Here is a 26,111-nt window from a genome sequence, read left to right on the forward strand (position 1 = left end):
ATAAGAGTATTTATTGGAATTAGTTACCGGACATGCATCGTACTGTTCGCAACATGACACATTCTATACAATAACTTTTTTTATTATATATTTACGCAATGAAATATAAACACATGTATGTGAAATTAATAAACATGCAATCTATACAGAGAATAATACACACGAACAGCTTAGGTTGTACCGGGTCCTTCTCTAGATTACTCAGCATTTGAGATTTGTAAAAATTATTCCATTTAGAGAAGCATTCAGCACAATTTTTTTATGTGAATGACGCCTAATCAAAATGCATTTAGATTAATACGTAATGCCATAAATTTGACATTTGTACTCATGCCAATTAAAGACGCCATGTTTGCTCAAAGTGTTAATTTGATAATTATTGTGATACCAATCAAGCAAATCTTATCCACTAGTGCCTTGTGCTAAATGAAGCCAAGTAAACAAATCAAGGTGTGAATTTCTTACCCTTGAAGTCTGTTGGTATTTACTTTTCATAAAAAGGTTCATGTAAAATTGTGTAGTTTAAAACATTACTGTAATTTTTATTTGCAGAATGATTGTAAATGAAAAATTTGACATTTTGAAAAAATTGACATTTTGAAAAAATTGACATTTAAATATCAGCCAGATTATAGAAAAAAAGAAATTTGAAATGTGTAATATTGTTTAGGACAGCAAGAATTTAATCAAATAGGATATCACAAACAGAGACAGAAAAATGACTAAGGATAAATAACTGTAACAACAGATTGGAATCAACACTATATTACATGAAAACAATAACGTAACAATGTATGAAGTTTGCACTCATACTGTATATATAACAAATACTCCAAAAGTAAAACTAACGAAATGCGGCTTTTTCTTGTCATTTCTTTGTCTTTCTTTTTCTGTGTTTTTCAAAGGTTTGGAAAAAATATATTGACCTGCGCAACCTTGAAGGCTTCCGATATTTGTTACTTCTAATGAAATCATTTTTGTCGGTTATTTAAAACTGGTTTACTAAAACATCAGCATGTTTCTTTAAAGTATATTTTCAAATGTAGAATGACAAATGAAAGCCGTGCTTCTTTGGTCTTAAATGCTTTATGAAAACATATACCCATATATTTCCATTAATACTGATACAGGTCAGACGGTTCAACATGCCGGTAAGCAGTTGGCTGAAAAGAAGAACATCTACTGTAACACAAACTGCTAGGATATGAGTCACAATGTGGGTCACGTAGCAACATTTAAAATAAGTACACATAATTAACATGGTATACAGTACGTGTCACGTAGCACAACAAGGAAACACACGGAAAGTATGCTGTGTCACGTATCACATGTGAACACACGAAATGTATGGTATACAATATGTGTCACATAGCACTAAAGGTAAGTATACAGAAGTGTACGGAACGTGTAACGTAGCACAACACACAAAGAGTATGTTGCACAAAACGTGTTACATTGCACAACACACAAAAAGTATGTTGTAAAATACGTGTCACATAACACAACACACAAAATGTATGTTATACAATACGTGTCACATAACACAACACACAAAAAGTATGTTATACAATACGTGTCACATAACACAACATACACAAAAAAGTTGTGCATTACGTGTCACATAACACACCACCAAATAGTATGTTGTACAAAACGTGTCACATAACACAACACACAACTAGTATGATGTACTAAACGTGTCACATAACACAACACACAATTAGTATGTTGTACAGAACGTTTCACATAGCACAACACAAAAAAGTATGTTATACAGTACGTGTCACATAGCACTAAAGGTAAGTATACAGAAACGTAGGTTGTACAATACGTGTCACGTAGCTCAAGAAGTAAACAAACATACAGTGTGGGATACATGATAGAACAAATTAACAAACTGGCAGATGAAAAACTAATGTTAAGGCAAAGGTAGATTACTGGACTGAAAATTATGGTGAAACTTTAAACAATACTTATGATTCCTTCAACAAAATATTTTTTTACAGAATACTCTTAAATGAAACGTCACATGTTATGGCTATTGGAGAAAAATATACTGTACTTAAAAATACATAAACAGAGCAAGCATTCCTATGACGTTAACGATGGCACGTTGAAATGGTACAATACTCATATCCGCTGGCAAACAATCTCATGTTTTCCCTTTTCTGCGAAAAGGCATATAAGCATATGCAATTGGAAGGCTGATAAGCCCACTGGCAATTTATGGACAGTATATATCTTGCTTGACTGGAAGTAAAACATGTTAATACAGATAAAACCAATGTTCAAGTGGTTCTTTGTACTGTGGTAGTGTGTTGTAGTTTTGATGGATGGGGTGAATGGAGATGACAGATGTGCAACACAAATATATGAAGTATACAAACATTCCAAGTTACACTACAGATTGTTTAAATAATTTTTCAGATTTACACATATATTTACAAAGTAAAATTACTTAAAACTGATAATACTTATTTAAAGACATTCGTCTATTTATTCAACCTAGTTCTAAGTATCAACAAATAACAATTGATAGAAGAAAAATGTGAATGACTGGAAAAACAACCAAGAAACAATATCATAATGCATGAACAATGAGGAGTCATACAAAGATAGCACTTATGGTCTGAATCAATAAAGTATACTTCAACAACAAACAATAACATACATGTAGTATTTTAATTTTGATAATACACATACCATTCATAATAATTCGGGTGCTTATATTTTGACAGCACAAGCTGGGTGCAAGTTTAACAAATATCATATTATACCAAAATGACGTTCGTGTCAATAATTCATCACAAATAATAAACAGTGTTTTTCTCAATAACAATCCAGTTATCGACGGAACTTAATGATAACAAGATATAACGACAGCTAAGAAATGCATTATTTGACAGGGAAGTTATACTAGTACTGAAGAATTCTTTAACAACAATAGATTTGCTAAAAGCAAATTGGGATTAACATAACATATGCATGATACTGACAATGCTGTTTCGGTATACGAACAATACTGTTTCCATTTTGATTATAACTAGGCCATACAACTGTTATTATTATTTTAATACATTTGTCCAGGTGTCTTCAGTTCGATATGTTTCACTAGACGTTGAAATAGGCGTGTCCCCTTTGGACATATCTTTGAATGCATCGAGTTAATTTCCCTAAAGGGATTTCGCGAGCTTTTTCTAACCCCCAAAACAGGCATTAGGCCCCTAACCCGAACCTGAGATGAATTCCTGACTACAGCCTTTCTTGCAATGTTGCAGGCTAGCTCAATGTCAAAATAAAAACAACAACATTTGAACAAATAATGAACATCCAGTGAAATGTGGTGGTTGGCACCAAGAACTGCTCAAAATAAAACTAAAACTGTTTACATGTATATCATGTAGGCAATGACGTCAGCATGGCATATGAATATCTCATCCTCTTAAAGCAACATTCATAATGCAACCCTTTTAAACATGATACCAGGTATACAATTATATTTTATCACTACTGCGGGTTTTTTAATGCTTGGAATGTTATAACTATCCTTGGCAGTAGCACTCACTACCGAAAATATAGATGTACATTTATAATGCAGTTTACATCTGATTATGAATCATAATAACACAATCACGTCTACTCACAACAACTCGTCGTTATATTCAATTCTGTACTGAAACACTGGCACATCAATCCCGTCCTCAAGCACGTGGGCAAACACTGTGAAATAATAATTGCCTTCCTGCGGTAATGTCACGTGGTAGGTTTCAGCGTTGTCCACGTCTCTTATTTCATGATCTATTTTCTCTTCAAGCGTGTCTGTGTCTATCTCCGGGCCTGGCCCGGCATATTCTAACTGCGGGTTTACCGCAACGTTTTGAAGAAGAACCGTTATACTGAGTTTTCCGTCGTATGTACGTATAACGGACTTCATATTTAAGGGACGGATACTAAAGTGAAACATGGCGGGCCAGGTTTTTAACGTGCCCTCGAACACTTCAATAGTAGCGGGCTGGTTCATTAATAACCACTTCTTGTCCTTTGGAAAGTGAGACAAAATTAGTTCGTCTGGAGAGGTGGCAAAGTAATGTTCCCGGTGGAACTTGTCCCCTAAGGCGCCATAAGTGGGATCGGCGAGCCGGAAGTGACCATCCATTGCGATGGCGACCCACGAATGAAGAAACTTTGGCGTTTGGACGGTGTTTCCGGGCAGGTAATCGGAGCTTTTCACGTAGCCATCCACTCGCTCACACTTCAGTCCAGCAACCCTGTAACATGAGGTGACACATGTTATAATTATGTATCACAACATTTTAATACCCTCACGGGGCACAAAGATTTGGTGTACATGTGTCAATCATCTTACCACATCAGGTGGACTTTTTGTTATTATTGATTCAGCAAAGGCCATTATCAAAATATGATTGAATGAGAAAGGAACGCTTGCTGTATCATAGTTAATTTCATGAAATACAGGGTTTGGACAATAGGCATCAAGTCTTTGACGGGGGTAACAGTTAAGGTATATCGGCAAATACAATTCCGCCTCACAGCCGTCCATCATGGGCTCCATTTGGTCAGAAAGGACACGTCTGTAACTTGCAGTGCATAAATAGAGTACTTATTATAACAATCTTTCTATTGACTTAGGCATTAAAACATTAAGTCTTTGACTGGGGTAACAGTAAGGTATAAATCGACAAAAACAATTCCGCCTCACAGCCGTCCATCATAGGCTCCACTTGGTCAGAAAGGACACGTCTGTAACTTGCAGTGCATAAATTGAGTACTTATAACAATCTTTCTATTGACTAAGCTATTGACTTTGGACACAAGTGTGATTATAGATCTATGTGAATATGCAAAGCTACAGCTACAGCGTAAATTGAAACTATGTGACATGATACCGGGTTTACGTTTAATGGCCCCCGTTTGATCATTCATTCCATTGTCATTGGTATTAATTTACAATGCACTTTTTCATGTACTGAAAGGGTATATGTAAAACAGTTGCCTTTTCTATACACCAGGATCTCTATAGCAGACAAAAGCTGATGAATGTTTGATTACCGCCTACCCGTTTCTGATGATAATTCAGAAATTCTGAATGGGACTATCCGAGATTCACTGCACTTTTAACAAAATATTCAATCATGTGGTCGCAATTCCTATTGAAAGGTGAGTGTTTTGGCTGAATACTTAATTATAATAAAACCATTTAAAGTTAGATTTGAAAACAACATTATACGGCCATTGTCATATTTATCATCAGTCGAAAATCATATAATAAAATGACCTGACCGATAAACAGACCGTTAAAATTTAGTTTTGCTCAGAAATGTGAAACCAGTCTTACACTCCTACGCACAGGGTACAGAAGGTATAAAATTCGGCTCTCTATAAGGTTATCAAATAATGCTCACACTATTTCTGACCACTGTGCGCAAGAGTGCTTAGATTTTATCAAATAAAACAAGTTTCGCAGTCTACACTATTCCGTTATTAATTCCTTTTTAAGTTAACTCTTGTTTTGACCGTTTGAACATCTGCTAAACTTACTTCAACATGTCCATATACATGGACCAATGGTGTGTCTTCTGCTCATGGAGCTGTTTTAACCTCCTGGATGGAGAGTTGCTTTTTTTCCTAAAATCTTTGAACTCCTCTGGTCTCTGTGACGTGAGCCAGCAGTACAGCGCCTGCGCTTTGGAATGCGGGGAGTTAAGTCCCTTGGTTACCGCGGCAACCAAACTCTTCAGGTCGTTATGTTGATCTGCTAGCACCTTTAAATCAAAGAAAATCGTAATGAAATCTAAATAAACAATTATATATTCGATTTCTATACATATTTTTAAACATTCTAGCCAATTGTCTTAATTTTGATTTAGCTCAACTACTTCATACTATAAACAAAAACTCAAAAAAAAAAAAAAACTGTGAAGGGATTAATTTCTTATGCGTTTCTTATCCTGGAATGCAGTCTTTTTAGAAACGTTTTATACTGAAACTTGACCCTATAATTTAATAGACCCGTAACAAGGTAAGCCTAGTAATTGATATCTTTGAATGGCTCATAAATTTCTTATTGAGTAAGTAAACATAAACCCCTGGGCCTTAAAGGGATAGGGGGTGAAGTTAAGGAACCTGAATTCATTTTATATACGGGGATTCTAAAATTGAGGATGAATCGTGATATCAGGAGAGCTTATAATTTCATAATATTGTACAGTTTTAACGATCGTTTTTGCACCAAAAACAGTAAAACCAAAATTCCTTGAAATTAACATAAATAACTTTAGAAATAATTTTTAAGCCTCTTTAACCTGCTTTGTGCACGAATCCTTTATACTCACACAGACACAGGGCCATGATTATCAGCTTTTAGAACACAACCTACATTTTCAGCCAATGGAATTACAGGTAGGCAATCATTAAGTACTAGACTTTAATCACTTTTGCGGGTGTTTGAAGGTCCGCCACTTGTCCTATACACATTCCATGTGTCACAGACAATGTGTCAGCCAATGAGTTTGTATTCTAAGTCAGTAAGATGACCTGAAGTAACATCTTAATGATTTAGAAGGAGTCTTTTTCTACGCTCACTCCGCAAACTCTTAATCATTAAGATATTACTTCATGTCATCTAACTATTACTTAGAACTCATGAATATAAATATTTTTTTAAATATATGTTTTACTGATGGCTGTGATATATTGTCTTAGGGTTGTCAGCTTGGTATTAAAGTGCACTGTATGAGCTAAGTTCCAATTTTTGTGAAATCAATTCGCCACAAATAATACTTTTATACTGCATTTGAATTTATCGTCTATTGTATGTAACATTATGATGTCTGAAGTGTTTGTTTGTAAACACCCACTTTAAGGTCATAATTTAAGAACTCCGTTTACATATACTTCTACAACAGACATTATGGCATATAAAGATCCAAGTTTGGTTTGATATTACTTTGCAAAAACGCATAAACCTATAAATACCAGTGCAGAGTTATAAGTATGCAATTTCTAATGCTGCACTTTCACCTTGGAGGACTAGATAAGGCTTATTACCGCCAAGATTTATGTTATCAGACCTATGGCTTTGTCAGTGTGCGCGGTGTTTGATATTTCGTCACAAAAAGGTTCGCGACACGAATTCACTTTCGAAAGAAGATCATAAACAATCGAACAATCAGATAGCCACTATATTAGGAAATCTGGACAACTCATTACGCCTGATTTACGATTATGAATCTACTTCGTTTTTTCAAATCAAACTGAATGCAAATTTTCGTCATTTAATATGGCACAAATATAATTTATGTGATCAAATCTTTCAGATCTATTTCATGTCAAATAAAGAATAATTTTCCATTAAAGTGTTGACGGAGTAGAATTATGGGAACAGTAATATTTTCCAATTTGATCTGTAATTACCATGAAAAATGATTGAGGTATTTCTATTTGCTTTGGATTTTTTTAATGCAACTGTTAAAGCTGTTATCATTGAAAAAAACAGAGTAATATAGGGCATTGTGATTGGTGTATGCTTCTTTAATATGTAATTAGAGGGTCTAGAAAATGAAAAATTTAAGTCACTGATCTGGTTGAACAAATTAAGCATAATTATATAGATAATAATAATGATATATTTAGATTTATCAACATAATGTTTTCCCGATACTGCCGCCTGTGATTAAATGTGCACATTAATCAAAAGCGTAACGAGCAACTTAATCAATGATTGTTGCTCATTGTGTGTAGGTGTAGGTGTACGTGTACGTATGTGTATGTGTAGGTGTACGTGTGTGTGTATGTGTGTATGAATAGGTGTTCGTGTGTGTATGTATAGGTGTACGTGTGTGTATGTGTGTATGTATAAGTGTATGTGTAGGTGTACGTGTGTGTATGTGTGTATGCTTAGGTGTATGTGTGTGTAGGTGTACGTGTATGTGTGTGTAGGTGTAGGTGTACGTGTGTGTATGTGTGTATGCGTAGGTGTATGTGTGTGTAGGTGTACGTGTATGTGTGTGTGTGTGTAGGTGTACGTGTGTGTATGTGTGTATGTGTAGGTGTATGTGTGTGTAGGTGTAGGTGTACGTGTGTGTAGGAGTATGTGTGTCTAGGTGTACGTGTGTGTAGGTGTACGTGTGTGTTGGTGTACGTGTGTGTAGGTGTACGTGTGTGTAGGTGTACGTTTGTTTGTGTAGGTGTACGTGTGGGTGTTCGTGTGCGCCTACACATCCAGGTCTCGAGTGACAAGACTGTGTTAGAGTACACATTTTACGAAGCTGTTGTTCTAGATACTGGTGGAGAAATATGAACAAGCTGGACATTCTAATGATATCGTGTACACATTTTGAACAAACAAATTTGTTCTAAACACACATATGAAGAACTGCCTTGTAGAAAGTAATACAGCGTCTTTGTCAACTATAGTGAACCCTGAACAGGCCTCTGAAAAACTGATGCAAGATTTCATAAAAGAAACCGATTATTCATCTTAAAGACAATATTTGTTTTTGGAATCGAGTAGATATTAAGTAAGTTAGTAGTATATACAAACTTTGAAATCAATGACCTTAATTGTGCCGACTGACCGTGTTCCATTTTTCACTTGAGACAACATTAATGCATGTTATGTGTGAATAAGGGATCGTTTACGTCTATATTTTCCTTAAAATTCAAATTAATAATACTTCAAGAATTTCCCCAGGTTAAATAGATATTTTAACAAACTTAACAAAAGCTACAGAAAATAAATCCATTATGTCAATAATTTTACAAATTACACTGACAGTGTATTCAAATAAAGAGCGAAAACGAATAAGACATTTATAACCGAGTGAATGAAAATATTATTAAAATGCAATTAGTATAATCCTTATATTTCATTTACGAACAGGTGCCGGTTGGAAGTTCAAGTCCTTATACCATATTTATAAAAAAAGACTCCAAAAATCAAGACCTCAATAAGCAAGACCTCAGTCAAAATGAAATTCGTTCATCCGCAGTTTAAGATACCTGTAGACCGAGGGTATATAAGGAATGCTTCAAATAAAACTCTGGGTATTGTTTAATTGTATTATTCATACCTTGATAAATCAGCTCGGTTCAAAGCTACAAGACATATCCTCGTCTACACCAATGCACCCAAAGTTCGTGTGTTTATCTTATTTTGCAAAACCTAGTTTCTCTGATGCACATTTCAAAACATTCTAATGGATTGTTTGTATCTAAATCAAAGAATAATGCCACTCTGAGTTTCTGTAGCATTTTTGTTGGAACAAAAAAAGAAACTTAAACCTTCTAACGGTGGATTTCTTTATTTGGAACACGTTTTCAATTTGCAATTTCAAAAAAATTTTTATATTTACAGCACAACAGGGCCTGATTAAGCAATGTTTACGTTGCAAAACGTCTTGAAGACAATTTGCAATGTCGTAATTTAATGTCGTATTCAAATGTCAGTTTGGTCGCAAAGTGGTCTACATTACAGAAGAGTTTCCACTTTTATCTTCCCCCAAACCGCCTCGCAGGAAGCAAACATTGTGAAGTGTCTAAAAGAGACACAGTAAACAGTTTTATTACAGAACAAATCACATTTACATGATTCCCACGAAGGTGTCATTTTAGTTTATCATTAGCTAGTCATACTTAAAAACGTATATAGGTAAGTACGCCTAAAAGATACGAAAGTATACCCTCATCTCGCCTTTACATATTTTAAGTCGATGCATCAAAAATATTATTACGAGTTTCACTGGTTGTATCTTTACTGATTTCCGGCTTTTGAGGGGCAACTTACTGCCATCGTTCATCCTTTAAACGTTAAAGTCCAAAGGTCATACATTTGTTTTCTAGACAAATTTCATATTTATTGATGACAAACTCAAAATATAATTGTCTGTATGAACAATATGGCAGTCAACTTCATTCCCACTAGCAAATCCAGGCCCATAATGCATTATTTCGGACTAAAACTTGTCAAGCACTTGCCAACACTTTTAACGAAATAAATATCGTTTCTGAGGGAGAGGCGCATCCGCTTAGAGTTATGCCCCTAAGTAACATCCCCTAAAAAGTCAAATCCAGGACCCATCCCTGAATCCACCAAGACATACACTGTGTCCAAATTCACGTGGTCAGGTAGGTCAGATTTATTTCAACTGGACACATATCGGTCTACGTTTAATAACAGTATCATTTAGTACATACCTTGGAAACTTTTTCAACCATTTCTTGGCAAGAGGTAGTAATATAGGGCTCGTCTAGGTCCCGTTCTTTGTGGAGCTCTGAGCTGGAATAGCTGGCGGAGGACGTGCTCACAGCAATGCCGCTGTCTGGCCGGCTCCGAACCATCATCTTCGAGTCAAGCTGAAAAGTAAACAACGCCGTCCATAACAATGATGAAGCAAACAGGGTGGTGAAAAAGATCAGTAACAGAGAGAGAGAGAAAGGTATTACAGTGATGAGCAGAACAAAGGTAGTGCTTTGATAAGCAGAAATAATGTATCGAGTGATGAACAGAGCAAAGGTATTACAGTGAGTGGCGAGAAGAATTAAGTGGTCAACAGACAAATGGCTTGCATTGGTTAACATACCAAAGATATTGAATTGAACAACGGACCTAAAGGAGGCAGTGATCGACATACCAAAGAAAGGCAGTGATCCACAGATCCGAGAGAGAGCATTAATCAATAGACCAAAGATATGACAGTCGATGATTAACGGTAGATGGATATACTAGTATACCAGACATGAACAGGATAGGGATGTGGCAGTATCACATTCTTCATCAGAACAAAGATAATGCGAGCGACAATAAAATCACCAGATGCACCCGAGTTCATGCATCACCGGATTTTTTTCTCGAGTATTGTGCAAACTAAGTTCTAATTATTTGAAAACGACGACTTTGTTTTGATTAAGACACACTCTGTAAACATTTAAATGTACTTATGTGAAAGTTATAAATGGACATAGAGCAGTCAGACAATAAATATATCTTTAAATGCACTTTTAAATTAATTACATGATGAAATGTACTTTAAAATAAATGTATTAAGCTTATCCTGTTATAATGTTTCTATGAAAATAAATGCTTTCATGCCGGATGTTTTATTTATTTTGCGATTAACAGAGTTTAATTTTAGAATATTTATTACCGCAATTTAATTTGGAATTTCGTTCAATTTGATATTCGCCTGCAGCTTAAGAAACGATTGGACAGTATGTAAGTAATTAAATGTAGAAGAGACGAATACAGTCACAAAATAATCCCACGTACAGCTTGGTATCATGACATAGTTCGGTGACGACACACGGAACTTCGTAATAAACATTAATAAAAGGAAGCATATTTCAACACAGATTTTTGATGACGATTGTGTATTTATAAATGTATACTTCTAAATCAATCATTACACATTAATTCAAACAGTAAACACGTTTAAGTGACAACATCCAAAAGTTTAGCTGCATTCCAACAACAACTTTGTAGTATCCGGACGGTCAATACATCAAATAAAGGGTTATCGTTCAAGTTTAACACCAATCATCTTTTTAAACAAAACATGGTAACCATTTAGGCGCGGTCAGATAAATGAAATGTTCTCACCTCCTCGACCTTGGGCAGTACGTCCTCGTCGATCTTACGGAGCGGCGTGTGCGCTGGTTCCGGTGCCGGCAGTCCTAGCCCATGTGTCTGGGTCTGACCCCTCCGTTTCTCCCGCTCTCGGCCCTGACCCGAGGGCCCCCGGGAACTCGTTGATCGCCGGCCGGACGGCTGTAATGGACATTGAAACGAACGTCAGTAAAATGGTTGAGTTGCATTTTAATTCAAGTGATCTATCCAAGTAAATAGTATGAAAAATGCGTACGAGTGCTGCTAATATATTACTAGAAAATGTCTTTACCATGTTTTCAAAATACACCGTACTAATAATTTAACTGTACTTTTTATGTTTCACGCATACCCCCAAGAAAATCGTACGGGACAATTACGGAACTGTTTATGCTACACGCATACCCATGGGACAGTCCGGCACAATGACAGTACAGTTTTATGTTATGTGCATACCCATAGGGAAATCGCATGGTACAGTACGGCGCAATTACAGTACAGTTTTATGCTACGCGCATACCCATAGGGAAATCGCATGGGACAGTCCGGCACAATTACAGTACAGTTTTATGCTATGTGCATACCCATAGGGAAATCGCATGGTACAGTACGGCGCAATTACAGTACAGTTTTATGCTATGCGCATACCCATAGGGAAATCGCATGGGACAGTCCGGCACAATTACAGTACAGTTTTATGCTATGTGCACACCCATAGGGAAATCGCATGGTACAGTACGGCGCAATTACAGTACAGTTTTATGCTATGCGCATACCCATAGGGAAATCGCATGGGACAGTCCGGCACAATTACAGTACAGTTTTATGCTATGCGCATACCCATAGGGAAATCGCATGGTACAGTACGGCGCAATTACAGTACAATTTTATGCTATGCGCATACCAATAGGGAAATCGCATGGTACAGTCCGGCACAATTACAGTACAGTTTTATGCTATGCGCACACCCATAGGGAAATTACATTGGACAGTTCCGCGCAATTACAGTACAGTTATATGCTATGCGCACATCCACAGGGAAATCGCATGGTACAGTACGGCGCGATTACAGTACAGTTTTATGCTATGCGCACACCCACAGGGAAATTACATTGGACAGTTCCGCGCAATTACAGTACAGTTTGATGATTTAAATAGTTCATTCTCAACTGGTTTTTTCTAGACTATGTTTGTATTCCTACAAACAAGAACACGTTCATTTCGACCTTGAAATGTCTTTTTGTCCTTTTAAGGACCATCAATATCATTAAGTGCTTGCCCCAGACGTTATGAATACTTACGATTAGAAGTCGAAAAGTTCTTAATAATATTAATAGACTAAGAACAACTAATGTTGATTGTAAACTAAACACCCTTGAACCAGTGAGTGGATCTTTATTTCCTCATAATTTTATATAATCGGAATCAAGTGATGAACAAACACAATAACAAACCAGAACAACCTGGGCTATGTACACAGGAATCAAGCACCAAGCCTATGGTGAACCATATCTGGTCCATTCAACATTTCGTAAAGGGGTTGTTTAACACGTGCTGTCTGTCTTTTCTCTTACATGTATGTTCTGTAGTTGACCTTCTGATTTCAATGAAACAATAGTTAAACACTGCTGACTTTGCTCGATGCGATAAGTTCAATTTAGGACTTCTGTGTAATCGAAGGCAAGGCTATTTAAGAGCTATAGAAACATCCTTTTCTTGGATCTCGGTAGATTGCTATTATCAGGCGATTATCCCAAAACGGTGGTCTTTGTTTATATGGTGATAGTATAAGTACCATTTAGATAACTGAAATGTGACAATAATGTATACTTAAGGTTTTACAAAGATAAACGCATTCTTACCCGTACTGTGATAATAACGGACATGGCGGACAGAACTTCCCAGGGTATCCGTAATTTACAATGCTATCCAGTATATAGTAAGACTTCCAACTTTCCGTGATTCGTTCGCCTTCAATCTCCCTAACAAACTCAAATTTTCTTACATTTTATACACACGTGAGTAATATTTTATTTCAAACGTTTAATCCTTGTTCGAATGTTTTATCCTTGTTCGAATGTTCTATCCTTGTTCGAATGTTTCATATTAATAAGCATGTACACGAAGTTGGTCAACTCAGTTTTGTTTTGTTATTCCCGTTATAAATTCAAAGTAGTCTTAATAAAATCCATCATTTTCATTGCAGAAATTATTATATTAAAAATACACACATTTCGCGATGTATTATTTCTCCAATCTTCTGTATGGTCGCATTTGTAAATATACATACAACTTCAAACGGTTTAAATCTGTCACAACATTAATTGAAAAGTTATATACCACTTTGCGTGTTTATTCTGCTAGAAATATCAGGCCAAAATGTGACCACTAAACCAAACAGATCCATATAGACACAATTCTTAATTGAATTTGTGGACAAATTTTAAATAATGCGGCACATTTAGAGATACAAATCAACTGTTATCCATGCTAGTGTCAACACCGAATTTCCATTATTAGCGAGGGTTGTCAAATGTATTGTGCAAACAGGGTCTTGGTGAAATGAACAAAGAATTTAACAACACCCTGGACTACATTTTAAACTTTAAATATTATTCTGAACTGTCGAAATTTCATTAACTTTTAATTTCCAGTTTTATTTTAAAATCACTTTCGATTTCTCGTATTTCTTTTAATATAGAAAACATCCGTTTACATAGACGAACTAGCTTCAACTGTTTCAAACGAAAGTATAAGGTAATACAATAGGCCTTGGATGTAGACTTCTTGAGCCTTATCAGATGACAAACGATTAAATTCAGTATTTCTTCACTGCCAAAAAATGCAACCCCACATAGAAAATATACCGCCTGTAGCGTTCAAATACACATCAATAGTCAATATGAAAACGGAACTAGAATGAGCAAATAAGATTGTTGTGTTTAATAATAACACACTTAATGGTATCCAGTTACTTGACATCAGGCCTTTTCAATTAAGAAAAGTACTTCTACCATTTCAATCAGGACTTTTACCTATTCAACTTTAAGAACATACAATTTATTTAACGTTCACAGTCTTAAATCTCCAAAACAGGTCGCTCTTTTCAAAAATTCCCGTTTGTGTTTCATTAAAGTAGTTGCTTATTCATGTGATATGTACATGCTTCAAAACCTTCAGAAATAACGAGTCATTTTATTGCTTCATATCCATAATATTAAAAAGTAGTTCCACAGTTTCCTAGTGCAAGATTAAGGCAGAGTCCGAACATTTCTTCCACTTCTAAGTATGCCGAGTGTCTGTCTTTTAGATTGCAACTTGCAAAGGTTCCGATCATTAAACCAAATCTCGACAAGAATAAAAATGGAGCATGAATACTTATGTCTAAGCAATTTAACCACATAAACAGTCAAAGTCTGGCCAAAGTTTAATTGGCCCAGTTATGACAATTTCAAAGAGTTTCTCCATTATGTTGATCGTATTTAATGTCTGAAATGATATAATATAATGCATATGTCAACGGAAATAATTCGCCAAATAAGTAAAAATGGTATTAAAGAAGCATTTAAAATTGGAACGAGGTTTATAATGCGATATTTCTGCAAGTATTGAAGGTTTTGTTATGACCATTGCAGTACAATTGCGTATTCCCTCTGGCAATGGATACCAAGATTTATTTGAATGCCTTGAATGCTGTTTGAGTTTTGCATAGCTAAGGCTGCAGTTTTTGCATAACGGCGCCTCAGACGTCCACGTCAACACTGAGGACAAGGCTAAGTCAATGCCCTAGACCTTTTCTTTGAAAACAGACGAGCTTAAAAAGGTACCGAGTAGAAAAAAACAAACTATTTTTGTTTATCTTTTGAGTACTTGAAAAGATGCATTTCATCAGTTATTGAAACGGGTTTACTAAATAGGCGTTATTGTCTCAGAAACATTTGGAAATTAATCCAGATATAATTCTAATTCAAAATAAATGGCATGCTGTACTTTAACAATGCTGGTTTTTGTATTGCATGACAGTGGTCTCATTTGCGCACTTATTCATGATCATTTTGGAAAGATCACTATCGCGAGAACACGATACAACTTCAAATAGTAATTTTAATGCGCAAATTTGCACAAAGTGTAATTACAGATATACATTCTATTTGACTCTTGATCGGTATGTTCATTCAGAATTATTGGGTTAGTGACAATTACATACATGTTCATTTTGAATCAAATACTTCACCTATTTTTTCAACAGATTGGTATCATGATTACGAAGAGCGACACGCTTTATTAAAAGTTCATAATAACCAATATACATGTGAAACATGAACATGCATAATTGTTACAAATGTTACCGACACGCGTTCATAACTGCTGTTGCTTCTAATAACGTATCTCATTTAAAATGGCACGAGAACTACCAAGAATATAACATGCATAAATAAAATAAATAACACAGAATGTAAAAATCACACATACTTTATTTATTAGAATTAAAGCGTAGGGACTGGTGACGGAGCATTCTCTTTATATTATTGTTTGTTTCTTTTATTTGTCAGCCATTTAGTTATATTCGGATGACATACGTCATACATTGTGGAGCCAGGGGGCGATTATCTATTAATGAATTAATGAATAAGCTAAATAAATATTGTCTAACTCTCAATGATTAATGGTTTTTAAAGTTTCGTTTTCATATATCTACCAGCTCTCCCTATCATCCATCAATGTTTGGCCAAACAATGATCCTTATCTTATTTATGCTTTAACAATGTGCATAATTTAGCGCTTTGTATGAGATAATAAATCACACACTTTAAGAGAAACCGCGCGAAGAACATACTTTCAAAGATATAAAATGGCATTAAGGTATTAGAATGACATACTTTTGTAGTTTACTTTACACTTTCAAAGAGCTTGTGGTCCTGCACACCGAGCATATATGGGGAATCTAATATCGGGAATCAAGGGGTGGGGAGTGATTAAACACTTAAGCCATGGATAAAAACACATGCAATTTGTTATACCTCACCTAGAGCTGGGCTTTAATAAATGGTTATCAAAACTGTGCAAATAAGACGGGGACCGGTGCAATGATTGATATGCGTATTTACTTCTATATCTCACAATCATATTAATTAAAACGCGCGGCCCTCCATTCCTTCGAAGGAAGAATTTTAAGCTGAGATGAAACCGATATATAGCGCTGCTTTGGAAAGATATCACTACAATGAAATCATATTTTGCATTACAATAAACTGAAAGTGTCTTGTGACAACTACTAAACCTTATTATCAAAGGCAGATGCTTTGTTCACCGTTGCCATTGATTTTTTTTATTTTATATTAATGAGTTTTAAATGCGAAAATCACCATGATTTTCAGCATGTCAACGTGTGATTTCAATGGTCTCTTTTTCGATATGCTCGACATGTTCAAACGTCTGAGATGAAATACTCATGTACATAAGTGTTGTTTTTTGTGTGTGTGTTTTTAAATCATGTGCCGCTTGTTCCTTGTACTGAAATAGGTAGAGCAGCCAGGGAAAGTGTGTTACGTGTTATTCACGTGCATGAACACTTAATTCAAATCATACATTCGTTCTAATTGGCAATGTGATTGGTCGTGAATGGCCATTTTCCCACATTTTTTACAAAATTGTATATGTATTATGGTTCAATACAGTTCAATATCGATACTTTTAAAACAATGATACAAATAGGAGTCTATCCATGTATATCTTTAAAAGCCGTTCATATCTGTTTGTGCAAGGCGATCAGTAGGTTAAATACAATATGTGTCATTTTCTCAACAATTGGCCGTGTGACTTAAAACCTTCAGACAGTATAATGAATTAATCAGCTTCCAATTAACGTTCACCGATTTTACAAAAAAAATCCTCAATATATAGGTGCATTTTATAATGCCCATAGAGCAAGCCATTGTTCAAAGTATACAGGCTTATAATGAACTACACATTTAGTCATTACAGTTAATAATATCACTCTGTGTAACAAAATATCTCTTTTATAAAAGCTTTGTAAAGTGCCAACATTCATCAATGACTTTTGAATAAACCACGTCTGAATTCTATTATCAGCAAGAAAATTTAAAAAGAACACTCGCTACATTTACACAATTACGTAACAAAGAGGGAATTTCAAGTCAATGAAAATGATCGAGGCAGAGAAAAAACAGGCATGCATGCCAGGAAACAGGAAACAATGGCGATCTCGGGTGTCACGGTGCAAGCTCGTTTGCTGACGCCGTAGGGGAGCGACATGTTACCACAATTAGCGCTCTCCAAATGCAATTTGAACGGCTATTAAACGCAGCGTATACTGCTCTCTCACGGAAAACAGAAATCGTGATGTCCCATACCGCAGAACCTTAATTATGCTTAACTTTTTCGTCCATAAACAAGATTTCTTGATAGAAATTTACGTGACAGATGGAAATGGGATTGGAACTCTTAACAACAAAAGTCTAAGCAATCAATAGAAAATAAAAAGGTTCAAAAGGTAAGTCTCAATCAAATCATTAAATGGCTTCAGCCGGCTGTAAATATTCAATTGTTATGATAAACATCATTCAAGGTTAGCACACTTTTCAACTAAACAGTCATTTATCAACCGAATTTTTGATGATAATCGATAAAAAAATCACGCAATTGAACTCGCTTGTTACTTGTAAAATATATACTGTATACATAACGAATATCCGTATTCCCTCTCCTCCCTAGACAAAACCTTTATTTGAAAATAAATAAATAAAATATTTCTTTAATTTTTAAAACATAAACATTCTACTTAAATTAAATATAAATGAAATCGCAAAAGCTGATACAACACACATGAACAACCCAAATAACTTCTTGCGTATTTCGTATAAAACAGAGAGACATTACAAATGCTCCGCCGGAACTGAAGGCCGGCTTGATATTGAAGTAAGCATATGTCCTTCATAGAGGTCCTTAGAGGGCGACTTTATCTGTAGACATCATCAGAGATCCATGTGCGACCCGTCAGAGTATATCAATATTATAGAAATTTTTAATCATAAAATTCTCAGATTTTAACAGGTGCTCTCAAATAACTGCACATTTGATAGGAATTTACGGAAAAAATCCCCATTACGACAACACAAGTGTCGGGAGGATACAATAAGGTCGGTCGAGTTAATGGGAACCAGAAGTTCTTGTGAACACCTTAGCTCCATACACTGGATATCCGACGACGATCCTAGGATATTCGCCTTATTTTAAATTAAATTTAACAATTTAAGATATCATTGCGAGAAAAAAGCCACTTATATAGATGCACCATAACGTTACAAATAATCAAGGTTGTAATAACTTGTGTTTGATGTGATTTGATGAAACAGTCGGACTCGCATATTATTTTCTTCGGTATTTGTTTCTTAACGGACTTGTTATGCGGGGTGATTATTTACTTTTAACCCTTTAAGACACGGCAACTCGGTGGTACTGCAGACAGAGCATTTGATGTTGACATTGCCGCGATGCCCCTATCAACCAGTCCTATCAGCCATGTCTAACCAACGCCAAGCAAATGCTAAATAATAGAAATGATAATGGACTATCAGAGTCTACTTCATTGATGTATATAATGTGTAATGCTATGTGTAGAATTAACTTGTGATCTGTTCTGTTCATATACCCTGTTGCACAGCCATTCTGTGTCAAATGACAGTTTCATTCATAATCTTAAAATTAATCAAATAGAAAAAGGTCCTATTCCCAAACTAGCCTATTTGAATTCTTTTAGACGACCTAAAATACAGACAGTTTACTGGATCCATTATATCGGGAAAAAGCCGACAAAAACCTGTTCATTTAGCTCTAGGTAATATAATGACCAGCGATTATTCTGCGTAGTATAGTCTAAACTGGTTGATCTGGGGCATTTTGTTGTATTTATAACAGTCCGAATGCATATTAATAGAAACCAGTAATGTACACTTATCCTACAGACTGTTACATATGACCTTCTGCTAAAATAATACACTCCGTGTATGTAAATGAATAGAGCCAGCCGACCGACCAAAAACTAATTATCATTACTTCATTAGTACCGTATGATATCAGTTTGGCTAAATTCCATGATTGCATTCAGAAATGGCATATCAGGTTGCTCCAGGTTGAAAATGTTCCCTTTCGATGATCTCGTCTAATTGTTTTTGTCGTCAAGATAAGAACTTACACACATAATAGTCCCGACTGTCTTTCAATGTCACCTTACCGCGACGTATGGGTCACAGATAACGTTGCTTTAGTTTCGTGAACAAACAACAACAACAATATAAACGTTGGCTTGAAATTGCGTTTTCAAAACTTTGTTTTAAATAATTTCGTCATATTCACCATTAAATGGCAAAATCTTTAAGCCCGCTATTCTGCAGCTCCTTACCAGAACCGGACATGATCATGGTATAAAACTTTGCATATTTCCGTCCCAAAATTGATGTTTTATGCACTTTTTTAAACCGTTAGTAACGGTTTAAGCCATAAAACATGAAATTTGGAATGGAAATATGAAGATCTGCGATCTGGTCTTTTGTCAGCAGTCTTTTATCATTGGTTTGCAGATATCTACGCAAAAGTTTGATCATTCCAAGACAAAAAATATATAATTTGTAAAAACGGTAAATCTGTGAGAGTGCAGCTTTAAGCCCGCTATTCTGCAGCTCATTAACAGAACCAGACATGATAATGGTATGCAACCAAGTGATTATACTGTACATACATTGTGTACTTCAAGGGAATTCATTTAATTTCTCAGGCTATAAGCTTGATATTAAACACTCAAATTACATTATTTCTGCACGTAACTCTATAGACATTGGGATACATGTACGGGTTTTGATGAATAGCAAAGTGTTTGTGTTTCAAAAATTGTATTCATGCCAAATTACTACGCTTACGAAGAATTATTAAAATACTTCTATCCAACAACAACAAAAACAACAACAAGAACAACCTTTAATACATTGGCGATATTAATCGCAACAGCATGAAACACACACACACACACACACACACACACACACACACACACACACACACACACACACACACACACACACACACACACACACACGAGTATACATGTAAGGGTATCATATATAATTATCGGTATATTTGTAATACAAAAATCTATTCGGGGATAATGTTATTACAGTTATATGACATTATATAGGTTCAATTGAAAGTGGATCTTTAGTTAATTAGAAAACATACCTTGCTCAATGTTAATTGTTTTTGTCATGATGATATTTGTTGCAGTTTACTTGGTTCGATTTCTACATTACTTTCAATAGGAAATAAAGCGTGGCTACAGAAATCGGGACTTAAATAGTAAAACAAGATCATAGAGTTTTGTCCCACGCAATTTGCAAGTCACTGCATACAAACACATTATATTATGATATATATTATTTATCAATTATATTAAACGTGCATTCAATATTCTTTATTGCGCTGACAAATAATTATTAAAATTAATATTCAGACAGTGGGAATTCTTGGGCCGATTATTTACCTCAGTTATCTTTATATCATAGTAGTCGAAATAATGAAAAATATTGAAAATATGTCAGAGCAATATGTTTACAAAAATCAGATAAATTCAATTAAAGGTATTGAATGGTATCACTTTTTATCTGCAAGGCTGCCGATACAAAGATCGTCGAAGCTAATCGTATCAAGTAATGTAGTGTTTTTCACGATCATTCACAGCAAATTACACTGCCTTTAGTCTGATTAATAAAAAACCAAATTGAAATATATTCATTTTTCCACTTAAATTAACAGATAATAAACTAATTAAGACTACTTTTCATTCGCTTTTAATCAAATGTTCATAGAATAGCTTTTGTGGATCTTTTTTCACTTTTAGGTAATAAAATATTTATCAGTTACTAGATCAAATTTCTCGAGCATTACTTACGGTATTTTAACCTTTACCCCTAGTAAGCTGAATGAAATTGCATCCCCACCCTTGCGCATTTAACGAAATGAGAGACGAGTAGTTACAAATGCTAATCGAACATAGATAATCAGAGGCCACTCAGATTGCAACATGACTGTGAATGTTTAGAAAGGAAGTTTATTGTTATACCAAAGAAATAACAATTTGAAAGTTACGATAAAACTGGATATGTTCTTGTGAAAATACACATGATCTCCTTGACGTGACTTTATTAGCTCAAGATTAGAATATTTGGCATACAAAATATCAATTCAATCCAATAAGAACACACGAAAATAGATCTTGACTCTAATATAAGCAACCAAGGAAGTTGTTGTTGTTGTTGTTGTTGTTGTTGTTGTTGATGATGATTATGTTATTGTTGGTGTTCAGTTATTGTAGATAAACAACTGAAAAACAATATATATTTTTTATTTTAGTGCAATACGACCTGCCGGGTACATTTGTTCTGTACCATGTGACATGTTGAATTCATACAGTAAATGGGTTTTAAGCTTTGACAATGTGCTTTGTTGGTATGTGTAAAATAAAGTCTTGTTCTGTTTTGTTTTGTTTATCCTGGAGTTGTTTGGTGGTAGGCAGTACATATTACGTTCAGTAGTTAACTCGTGTACCGTTTTAATTATATAATCAACTATTATCTTGTCCAAAATATAATTACCGTTTCAACTATTTTAAAGAACTAACAACGCAATTTTACTATTCTTTTAGGAAAGACAATTTAGCCATTGTTATGTTTGACAAAATCTTCCCAATGCACTTTTCTCTCAATGCCAGATATACCCACAACTGATCTAAAAAGATATTTAAGAAAACCTGCTGATTGTCACAGACTGTGCAGATTGTAGAGGAAATCTCATTTCAGTTGATTTAGTTTTATTTACCCTCATTACAGAGTACAAGGTTTTATTTATACACATGTAGAGAAACAATACTATATATGAACCACCAGGCTAGAAATGTAATAAGTAGAAATTACACGGAAGAGCTGCTAAGATCTTTTATAACATTTAATACACTCAAATAGATACGTATTATGGTATGGAGGGTATTTCTTACAATCGGAAGAATCTGAACATCGCTGAGTAAGGGTTGCCAGGTGGGGTTTTAAAGGGCTTTACATTGATAATGACAAATCTGCTCAGGTGTTTTCAGCTTCAAAGAATCATTTTCAAACATTATGTTTATGAACGTTATTATATTATTATCATAAATGTTTACAAAAGGTAAGTATGTTTTGTTCCCATCTATAAAATGTGGGTAACGCATGGCATCCACACTGTTTTGACCCAAGTGAACTATTTACACTCATTCACACTTTCGTTCTCCTTCATCAGAGGTTTGATAATGATAAATCTAAATGGTACACATAGCATCATCGCTCTGGTGTAGAGAATGCCGACCTATAGACTTTGCAAATTTATTTTAACCCACAAGGGCCTTGAATCAGCCACGGATATTAAAATGGAGTGTAATTATAACTAAATGCGTTTGTACATATTTAGTTTATCTACCTTGACCGATACTGCCACCTATAGTTTTGGTTGATACTTAATATATGGATGTAATGGTTAAACCACTTACCGGTCTAAGACTTTCAGCACTGACTCTGGACGCAGCGTTCTCACGTGCTGTTTTAAGTTCTTCATCTTTTTCATCGATATCTTCAAAATCTGTCAACAGTCCGTATGAAAACTCCCGGGATATAGCACTTTTCGATCCTGTACTGGCATTGCTGTCCAACGACTCTGAATTTACACCAGAACTCACACCAGAACTTGTTGTAGAATAAGTATATGAACTTCCGGTACTACCACGTGACCTTGTTCTATGATAACTACTCTGTCTCGAAACGGGAAGTGACTTCACAAAACTGTTCTGACGTGAAGCTGCAAGGCTAGATGTGTTTGATTTAGACACAGTTCCGCAAAATGTGTGCTGGCGCTTTAAGGAATTAGTCGGCGACATTGAGACGCCGTGTCCGAAGCCGGTAAAACTGTTGGATCGCGGGCTGTCAGCCGTCAAGTCGGCACCATCCTCCCGGATGTTGAAGGACTTGACGCGGATGAGGCGTGTCTTCTTCATATGGTCGGTGAGCGCCTCCACGAACCCGTCCACGGAGATGGCGTCCCGGTTCCGCTCAAAGTGGCTCACAAACTCATCGTCAAGCTGTTGGACGCCCTGGTAAACATATAGACCAATTATGATAACATTGATAATTTACAGATAAATTTAACCTTGACGTGGATAAAAAATAACATTTTTACAAAGGAAATAATTTATTCATGTATCAGTATGTTCTAGTTTGACATAGGAAAAATTCTTTTACTTATGTATATCGTGTTATCTGCTTCAAAAGAATAGTTTGTGGGCAATGGAAATACAAAATTTATTTTAACGAAAAGTTAGCGGAGGAAATGTTTACGCAAATATGTTCACATAATTATGTTACATTTTTCTCCGAAATTTACCAAACATTGTAATCCAAAGTTAATGAATGGAATATTAAACTAAAAATTAAAACATTGCAAATGCGGTGGTCTAAGACGTGCTATTTATTAGCACACTGAAAAGAAACACATACACAATTCAACCACAACAGAATTTAAGGATGAAACTAATTTTCAATATTCTTAATATTGACGTGCGATAAACATCGTATAAAATTATAGGCTGTTTATGCAGCTTTTACATACCTAAGAAGTAGATTAATTAAACAATTATGCATATTGTCCTTTGATATATTAACGAAATCCAAGAAGGTCTTATCAGTGAAGTGCTGGATCGTCAAGTCGTCCATCAATATCTCACAATTCAGCCGATATTGGAGCAATACATTGGTGCCTGTAATCCACGTATTATTCAACACAATCGTGTTTCATTGTGCACTTCATCACTATGATTCTAAGACCTGATTTTATTAATCTATGTAGAATCAAATCAACAATCTAGCCTAAATAAATTGCTCCAATTTCAAACAGAACAGTTGTTTCTGTCCAGTTTTAAATTATACAAATGATCTAACCACAATCGTTCTGACCGAAATATATTATCGCTAGAATAGTCTTCATTCTCATTATAAAAGAGATCAATGTTTAAATGTCCCTGTCTTTCAATTTCAATACATAACAGAGTTTATTACTTTTCAATGTTTCAAGCCTTTCAAGCATGATAATGAACATGACTCGTAGAGGCCACCCTAAACTATTTCGGTAACACAATACTACTTTCGTATATCTGCTTATATCATTGTTACTTTTAAGGTATTTTCCATTGATTAAAATCCATTTAGTAAGACAATATCACTCAGTCAGTGAGTCGTTAATCTACCAAACTTAAAACAATTGTCATCTAAACTAACTCCTACAAAGTCATTTTGTTTATTGGAAAATAAAATGCCTCCAGAAGATCTGAATTTCATACAGAAATAGTTTCGAACAAATCGCATTGATTTGGTAATGAGTTTGCGGTATTGGGTTTCTAACATCAGTAATTTGTAAATGTCGATTACCATTGTTTATTGTAAATGGAAATTGAAAAGTTGGTGAATAGATTTCGTCTCGTCGTTGTGGGGGTATATTGTTACCCTTTTGAATATATATCAGCCCTGAATGCATACAATTGATGGCGAACATACATTCAGCTCTACTTTTTGCACGAGACAAATAGAAACGTCATCAATTTCAACTCCAACAAGACTTAAGTGTCTCTAATTCAATATATTTGACCAGAGCATGTATCACACGGTTATTAATAGTGTTATTCGGTAATTGGCAGAACCAATTTCTAAATTGAAACGCCTCGCGAGAAGTTAAATGTGAGTGGGTGGGTGTGGTTAACTTGTACATGTATGTGTTCACCATATGTATGTCTCGTAATGTAAATGATACTTTGCTTGAACTCTTACAGCCCAATTTTTAAACGCCTTCTGCTCTTATTTTTACGTTTTAATTGCTTTTATGATACTATGTTTATGTTTCTAAAAACATTTCCGTATAGGGTAAAGTACTGTCAAAAAAACACACAGCACCTGAAACATGAACATGGCACCAGAGATTGATGGAAGTTATACTCACGAAAGTGTGTATGTAGCGACACAATCAGAGACAAAGTCCACCGGTTGTGAAGTTTGGATAGTAAATTACCTGATCAAGTCTAGATTCTACGACAGAGTTCTGCTGTCCCATGGCGCCCTTTGTGTTGCCTGTCGCTGCGCTTGACTGATCGGATCCCTTGCCTTGCGTCTGCAAAATACAAGAAATATAACTTCGTTGATAAAGCTGCTTTCATAACTAAAGTCTTACATGTTGTGTGAAAAGAATAAACATGCATATAGAGTTATTGTATTCGTTTAGTTTCGCTCGTGAGTCCATGCTATCCTGTTTAAAGATCGCCATTAATTTCACCCATCAAAAATAGGAAATATCATGTTCATCATTCCTAAGAAAGCCTTCTGAATTCGTTCAATTCATTTTGTCATCAAAT

At 35.2% G+C, this 26,111-nt stretch overlaps 1 protein-coding gene across 5 annotated transcripts in view; it reads right to left on the reverse strand.

The window, feature by feature from the left end:
* Nucleotides 1-612: 612 nt before the first annotated feature.
* Nucleotides 613-26,111, reverse strand: part of LOC128218359 (uncharacterized) — a 75,387-nt gene continuing 49,888 nt past the window's right edge. For all 5 annotated transcript variants that reach the window (XM_052926015.1, XM_052926016.1, XM_052926018.1 and 2 more), the window contains 6 exons: nt 25,772-25,870; nt 23,211-23,807; nt 11,618-11,785; nt 10,216-10,374; nt 5,560-5,783; nt 613-4,268 (listed from right to left, as the gene is read on the reverse strand). In XM_052926015.1, the coding sequence (XP_052781975.1) occupies nt 3,641-4,268; nt 5,560-5,783; nt 10,216-10,374; nt 11,618-11,785; nt 23,211-23,807; nt 25,772-25,870 (1,875 nt within the window). In that variant the 3' untranslated portion in view covers nt 613-3,640. The remainder of the gene's footprint in view (nt 4,269-5,559; nt 5,784-10,215; nt 10,375-11,617; nt 11,786-23,210; nt 23,808-25,771; nt 25,871-26,111) is intronic.

The sequence above is a fragment of the Mya arenaria genome, chromosome 14 (assembly GCF_026914265.1).
Source record: "Mya arenaria isolate MELC-2E11 chromosome 14, ASM2691426v1".
Classification (NCBI taxonomy): Eukaryota; Metazoa; Mollusca; class Bivalvia; order Myida; family Myidae; genus Mya; species Mya arenaria.